Here is a 7,224-nt window from a genome sequence, read left to right as displayed (position 1 = left end):
AAAAAAAAAAAAAAAAAAAAAAAAAAAAGTACAGGAAACGGAAAGCACTGGAGAGATGGGGCAGGGTTCAGCGCTGGCCAAGTTCCTTTTAGAGTTGGAGAGCAGCGGCAGCCTCAGGATGCCCACAGAGTCAGGATGATTCTCTGACCAGAGATCTTCAGCAGAGAACTGAGAAAATTAGCCATCCTGTGGGTTATTTCAGATATCCGAGGCCCTAGGTGGTAGTTCTCTCTCTCATGATGTCAGTGGCTCTTTGAAAGATGAATATGTTTAATACTGTTATTTAAAAATAAATCCATGAATATTTTTCAATTTCTCAGTTTTAATTTCTAATGGGTAACTATTTGATAGCTATAACCTGTGGAAACTCACTTAGACAATCCCCTACCCTTTCTAGGGTTGTAACCTAAACTAAAACCTCTCAGACCTTTACTTTCTGAATCCAGTGAATAAGGATAATTCTGACCTCACCAGGTTTTTGGGATGAACTCAGAAGTAGTTTTGAAACCTGGCTTTGTGGTCAGCAACCTGGGTCTGGTGGGGCCTCCCCTGGTGGTGGAGCCACTGAAGGTCCCTTCCGAGGGCCCCCATTAGGACCCTGGGGTGGTCTCTGTCACACGGGGTCCCCCTGCATGTCCCCCCTGGCTCAGGTGCGTCTCAGCAGTGAGCTCACACTGCAGGAACCTCGATGTCCCCAGGATCCAACCCAAGGTGGAAATGCACAGCTCAAGTGTACTGAAACGGTGCATACTGTCTGCCACTGTCACTGACCCCGCAAACCTGATTCTGGACTCGAGGTTCAAGTGGGCCTCTGGCCTCAGCCTCCGAGTATCTGGGACATATTTTAAATGATAACATTATTCTTCTTAGTACACTATGGGCGCCCATATGCCATGAGAATCTGAAGCAGGAGAACAAATGCAAGGAGGAGCTCTTCATTGGGACTAGATTAGCAGGAAGAAACGAGATTCAGCTTTACATCCGCACAGCTGGAAGGGGCAGAGAGGCTCTGGAGTCCACCATGCATGCAGAGCACCTGTCTGCCCAGGGCTACCCACTCCTCACCGCGCACTCTCCTGGGGACCGTGCGCCACGGACCTGTCACTTACCCCTGTTGTCCTCATTATTCAGAGGAGGGAGCAGAGAGGGAGTGGGAAATGGTCACGAGACACTGGGTGTGATGGAGGTGGACTGGGCAGACCTGGTTTACACTCAGTCTGAGTATGGCCAATAGAGAGAAGCGAAGCAAATCAGAGCAGGGCTTCTTCTGTAAACCCAGCACTGCACAAACACGCTCGCCCTGCTGTGACGCTGGACCAGTCTTTTACAAACATCGCCTCCTGCTGGAGATCTTCCAGCAAGCTCAAAGCCTGCTATAAATTCATGCCTAGTATAATATTTCTTTTCTGCAAAGAAAAATAAAATGACCCAGTCCAGGAGTAGGCAGAGAGGTTCACCGGAGTTTGGCATTCACAAGACTATAAACAAAGTCATAAAATTAATGTGCAGCCCGGGACTGGCCTTTGTGACAGCATCCAACAAAATGCACCAAGAATAAGTTTGCTCAAAGGATAAACTATTTTTCTGCCTAGAGCCCATCTACCTGGATGACACCTTTAAATGAATATTTTTTAAGGAAATCAAAAGCATTTTGAGCCCACCGAAGGAATATGTTTAAACGTAGGTAACGACAACAATATAATAGGTGAAGAAATGACTGGGTTTTTAAAACAATAGGATAAATCACATTCTTTGGGAAGAGTTGTTAGGAGTATGTTTTGGAGTCTATTGTTTCTTCTTAAATCAAGAAGTCAGTGAAGTAAGAGGGGCACTTTCTGGAAATGGGCTCTTTGCAGCTATTTCTGGGTCACTTGCCCATCGATCTGCAGACCTGTGGCTTGGCAAGTCCCTCACTGCAGCTGCAGCTGTATGTGGATGACAGGGTCTCCTCGAGCATGCAATGTCCTCACCTAGTGTGCCTCAGAAATTCTCTGCTGCGGCCTGGATATGGTTTGTGCATGGCCCCCACGGTCTATGCTGATGCTTCGTCCCCAGTAAATGCACATTAAGAGGTAGTGGTGCCTTTAAGAGGTGGGGCTAGGCCGGGGATTTAGCTCAGTGGTTCTGCTGCCTGACTTGCAAGCTCAAGGACCCGAGTTAGATTCCTGGTACAAAAAACAAAACAAAACAAAAAACTCTGGTAAGAGGTGGGGCCTAGTGGGAGGTTGTTAGGTCACTGGGAGCACTGTCTTCTGGGAGAGTAAAGACAACTCTTGGGGTCCTGTTTAGTTCTTGGGAGAGGGTGTTATAGAAGAGCAACACTGCCCCCGCAGCTTCCTGTCTTGCTGTGTGATCTCTCTCCCTGACATGCACCTGCCATAATGCCATCTGCCATGGAGCCTCTACCAGGGCTGGTCCCAAGCTGTGTGCATTTTCAGCTTCCAAAGCAGTGAGCCACACAAACCTCTTTTCTTTACCAATGTCCCAGCCTTCACTATTATAGCAACAGAAGATGCCTCTTGCATGTCCCCAACCACTTCACTTTACTCACTGGGCAAAAGTGCCATCCCCAAAAAATGGGGGTGCAGAACTGGATGGTCATGGAAGTGCTCTGGAACACGGGGACTGAGAGTCTTCAGGCTGTGCCCTGGCGCCGCCTTGAGCCTGCGTTTCCTGCCTGTGAGTAACTTCTGCCTCACGATGGTGTCAATGGTGTAGATCTGGTCATCCTGGCCCTCCTGGAAGTGGCCCAGCAGTCCGTGGGCAGCAGCAGCTGCATTGGGGGATTCTTTCTTACCAACTCGCATCTCAGCAGCCTCTTCCCTTGCTGAACTTCAAGGCCAATCAAGGACAATGTTTGTCTTTCCCTCAGCACCGTGGGCAGCTCCAGTGTGGCGATGGGGACCAAGTTCTCGAAACAGGGAGGGCTTCTCTGGATCCCAGGACCTTGGGGAACACAGACAGAGCAGTCCAAATCGGCCACTGCTTCAAATGGGACTGGATCTGCAATCAGCTGGAACCCTTTGCAGAGAAAGCAGCAGAAAACAGTGTTTAAGTTATTCCACCGATGGGAATGGAATAAGAACCATGGCTCCAAACTCAGGACCATTTGGAAGTAGTGTTTGTTATTATTGCTTTTTAAATATAACTCTCTTCCTCTAACCTGCTGAATTCAAGGAACCCAGTGGGCCTCCCTCAGACTCCTGTGTTCTCTATTCCCTACTGTCACAATAGTTGAGACGATCAACTTAGAAGAGGAGAGGTTTATTTTAGCCCAGAGTTCTGGAGGTTTTAGTCCATGGTTGGCTGATCTATTCTGGGCATCAGGTGGCAGGAGGAGCACAACTTGGTAAGAAGTGTGGGGTCCAAATTGGTTCACTTCATGGTGACCAAACAGAAGAGAAGGGGGAAGAGATAGTGGTTCCATAATCCCCTTCATGGTCATCCCTCCAGTGACCTAAAGTCCTCCTGCCAGGTCTTAAAGGTTCCTGCCTTCCAGGAGTGCTGAGCGGGGGACAAAGCCCTTGACATGCAAATCTTTGGAGGGTGCTCCAGATCCAAGCTACAGCAACCACCCAATGAGGGAAAACCCCACCAAATTCAACAGAGAAAGATATCACTTAAAACCAGGAGCATCACTAGTAAATATTTGCACAGTACTTGCTGGTGAACACTAGCATGTGTACATAGACTCACTGAAACCTCTCTCTTTAGAAAGTCTCAGCCCATCGTTACCGAACCTGCACCCCAAGCTACAAGGTTGGTCACGACCCAATGTAGCCAATCAGAGTGGCCCATTTCCTGGGCCACAGTGATTGGTTCAGAGATGGACATGTGACCCAAAGAAGACCTATCAGAATTCACTAGGATTTAGTATTTAATTATTGAGATTGTACGCTGACACAACATTGGTTACATTGTTCATGATCACCCCCACATGTTATGTACGATAGGTATGAATGGGGCCACGCTTTTGCTTAGTAAAAGAAAAGTCAGGAAATCAAAAGAATAAGAGAGACAGGGAGTGACTTCATTGTTTAGGCCCTTAGAATACCGCAAACTGGGCAGCTTACATGCAACAGACACAAGACTCTGCTTCTCACAGTTCTGGAAGCTGGGAAGTCCAAGACCAAGGTGGCAACAGTTGCGCTGTGTCATGAGGGTGGATGGCTGCCTTCCTCCTTTGTTAGGACACCCATCCTTGTCAGAAGGCTGCACCTTCCTGACCTAATTGTCTCCTAACTCCATACCCTGGGGTCAGGGTCTCCACATGTCAAAGGTGCGGACATGGACGTCCAGGTCACAGCAGGGAGGGAGGGAGAGAGAAAGAGAAGAAAACAGAAATAACAGCTTCTGGATCCACTTGAAACCACTACACCGCAACCATGCCTGTAGGACCAGGCCTTCCCTTTTCTATCTAAGCTGTTTTAATTGGTTTTCTGTCAGTTGCACTGGAGAGTCTTTGTGATAAATAAGCCTCCCGGCTCACTGAGGGCAGAGCTGACCAGAGCTCGGATTCCAGTCTCTGGTGCACCTGTGACGCGTCATGCGAGCGTGAGGAACCAGGGCTCCTCCACTACAAGTCAAAGAACGTGACTGAAACAACTGAAGATTTGGGAGTTTTACTTCAAAAAAGAGTATTTCCTGAGAGTTGTTAAGAACACTCAACACCATAGCAGGGGACTTCGTTTTTCTGTTTCATTTGCGTCGATAGGCTCCTCCCCTCCACCCCTCTGTCCTGTCCTTTTCTCTCCTTTTCTTCCGTGGTACTGGGGATTAAACCCAGGGTCTTCACACTGAGGTACATCCTGAGTTATTTTTAAATTTTGAGATAGAGTCTTTTTGCCAACTTTCTAAGTGCTCAGGCTGGATTCAAACTTTTGATTCAGCCACCTCAGCTCCCAAAGTGCCAGGATAATCTTTCTCATTTATTTATTATTAATTTATTTTAGTAATCCATGTTTGTGGTACATAATAAATACATTCCTTGTGGGGAGTTGGTGCGTGTATGTAACACATCTTAATTCTTTTTTCATCTCCTTCCCTGCCCCGCCCCCCACAGGGATATTTTACTTTTTAAAGCAAAAAGCAATGCTCCAAAATCACAGACAACAAAAAAGTAAACTAGAGTTCATCAAAATTCAAAACTTCTGTTCATCACAGAACACTGTTGAGGTGAAAAGATAACCCACAGGATGGGAGAAAATGTTTCCAAATTATATACCTGATAAGGGATTAAAATCTAGAATATATAAGCATATGCAGATCTATAGTGGTTGCACCAGTCTGCACTCCCACCAACAATGGAGAAGGGTTCCTTTCTCCCCACAACCCCGCCAACATTTGTTATTGTGTGTTTTCTTGATAGCAGCCATTCTTTGTGGGGTGAGGTGGAATCTCAGTGTTGTTTTCATCTTCATCTCTCGAATGACCAGTGATGTGGAGCATTTTTTCAAATATTTTCTTGCTGCTTTTACTTAAATCAATATGGAGATACCTCAAAGAACTTGGACTGGAGGTTCCATTTGACCCAGCCATCCCTCTGCTGGGTATCTTTCCAAGAGAACTAAAAGAATCATATCACAGAGATGTATGTGCACCCATGTTTATAGTGACACAGTTTGTAATAGCTAAATCTTGGAAACAGCCCATTTGCCCATCTGTTGGAAACTGGATAAAGAAGATGTGGTTTTTCTATAAAATGGAATATTACTCAGCCATAAAGAACGAGAAAATAGATTCATTCATAGGAAAATGTATACATATTGAAGATATACTTCTAAGTGAAATAAATAAGTGACACATGTGTAAATACCGAAACTTTCCCTGGTGTGAATAATCTGCAGCAATGCATAAGATCCTAATAAGATTACTGACATTTAGAAATGGGAAGAAAGGAGCTAAAGGTGTAGGGAAGGTGTGATGCGTAGGGGAAGAACAAAAAGGGAAAAGAAAAAAATGTGAGAGAATGAAAAGATGAAAATAAAGTGTTTGTAGATGGGGAGGGGAGGAGGGGGTGAAGGGAGGGCAGAGGTAAGGGGAAAAAATGAGAATCAAGACTTGTCATGTAGAGGTACAAGATCCCAACAATGAATGTAACTGTACTGTATCCCTAAAATGTACCAATAAACTCAATTAAAACTGAAAAAAAAAAAGAATATGCAGGTCTAGATAAATCTTTTCCTTACAGGAAAAATGATTTCTTATGATTACTGTTTTTTTAAAAAAAAAGAAAGAAAAAGTTAAGTACAAAGAAGAAAACTAACATTGCCTGTAATACCACTAATGAGCAGGAATTAAAGCTGACTTTGGCTTTATACTCTGAAGTGTTTTTTCTAAGAATTAGTCACACAAAAAAAGCTCCTGTACTGTTTTATAAGTTTTCAATTTGTCTATAACTTGAGGTATTCTTTGTCTACCATAATTTTTAGGGTATGTTTATATTTCATCATTATGGGTTATCTCTGATTTTGGGAGGAAATATTTAGTTTGTTTTTCATTTTTCACTACAACGAAAAATTTTTAAATGAGCTTTCTTGTTATAGCATCTACACGTACATTTGAAAACATGTTCAAATTATAAATTACCAGATGTGGAATTGTGGACTCAAAAAATTTAAAGAATAACTTTAAAAAATTACAAAAGCAACTTACTCTCATTACATGAAATGTACAAATATGTAGAAATCGGGTCAGAATTACTCCTACTGACATCTATTCTAAAACTCTGAAATATTTTATTTTACTTTCTTCCAGTGTTTTGTTTGTGCATTAAAAACCATTATAATTAGGGCTGGGGATTTAGCTCAGCGGTTCGGTGGCCTGCCTTGCAAGCGGAAGGACCCGAGTTCAATCCCCGGTACCAAGAAAAAAAACAAAACAAAAAAAACATTATAATCAATCATTTTGTATAATCTTGTGTTCAGTCGTTTTCACTTTCAGTTATGTGACAGGGTAACTCATATTTGCTCAATGTTTTCCCCCATTCTCTGTGCATTCCAGTTCTCAATCTCAAGGGTTTTCCTGGAGGAAAGCTGAGAGCTGCCTAAACGCTGCGGCTGCTTACAACAAACCAGCAGCTCAGGCGGGGCCAGGCCTTGACCCCGTACAGCTGAGGGGAGGCTGGTGGGTTGGTGGGGCACTGAGTCTGCACTGCCAGGGAACTTGGGGCACCTGGAGGCCGAGGCAGGGTGTCCTGAGCTGCAGCAGGGAAGGAGCAGGCTG

At 44.6% G+C, this 7,224-nt stretch overlaps 1 protein-coding gene across 1 annotated transcript in view; it reads right to left on the bottom strand.

The window, feature by feature from the left end:
* Positions 1–4,548, bottom strand: part of LOC104872483 (protein THEMIS3-like) — a 6,938-nt gene extending 2,390 nt beyond the window's left edge. The window contains 3 exon segments of the mRNA XM_033757418.1: positions 2,552–2,752; positions 2,755–3,021; positions 4,506–4,548. Of these exon segments, the coding sequence (XP_033613309.1) occupies positions 2,552–2,752; positions 2,755–3,021; positions 4,506–4,548 (511 nt within the window).
* Between the last annotated feature and the right edge of the window lie 2,676 nt (positions 4,549–7,224).

Source organism: Fukomys damarensis, unplaced genomic scaffold (genome assembly GCF_012274545.1).
Source record: "Fukomys damarensis isolate Sample0158 unplaced genomic scaffold, DMR_v1.0_HiC HiC_scaffold_30, whole genome shotgun sequence".
Classification (NCBI taxonomy): domain Eukaryota; kingdom Metazoa; phylum Chordata; class Mammalia; order Rodentia; family Bathyergidae; genus Fukomys; species Fukomys damarensis.
This window is presented reverse-complemented; position numbering and strand designations above follow the sequence as displayed.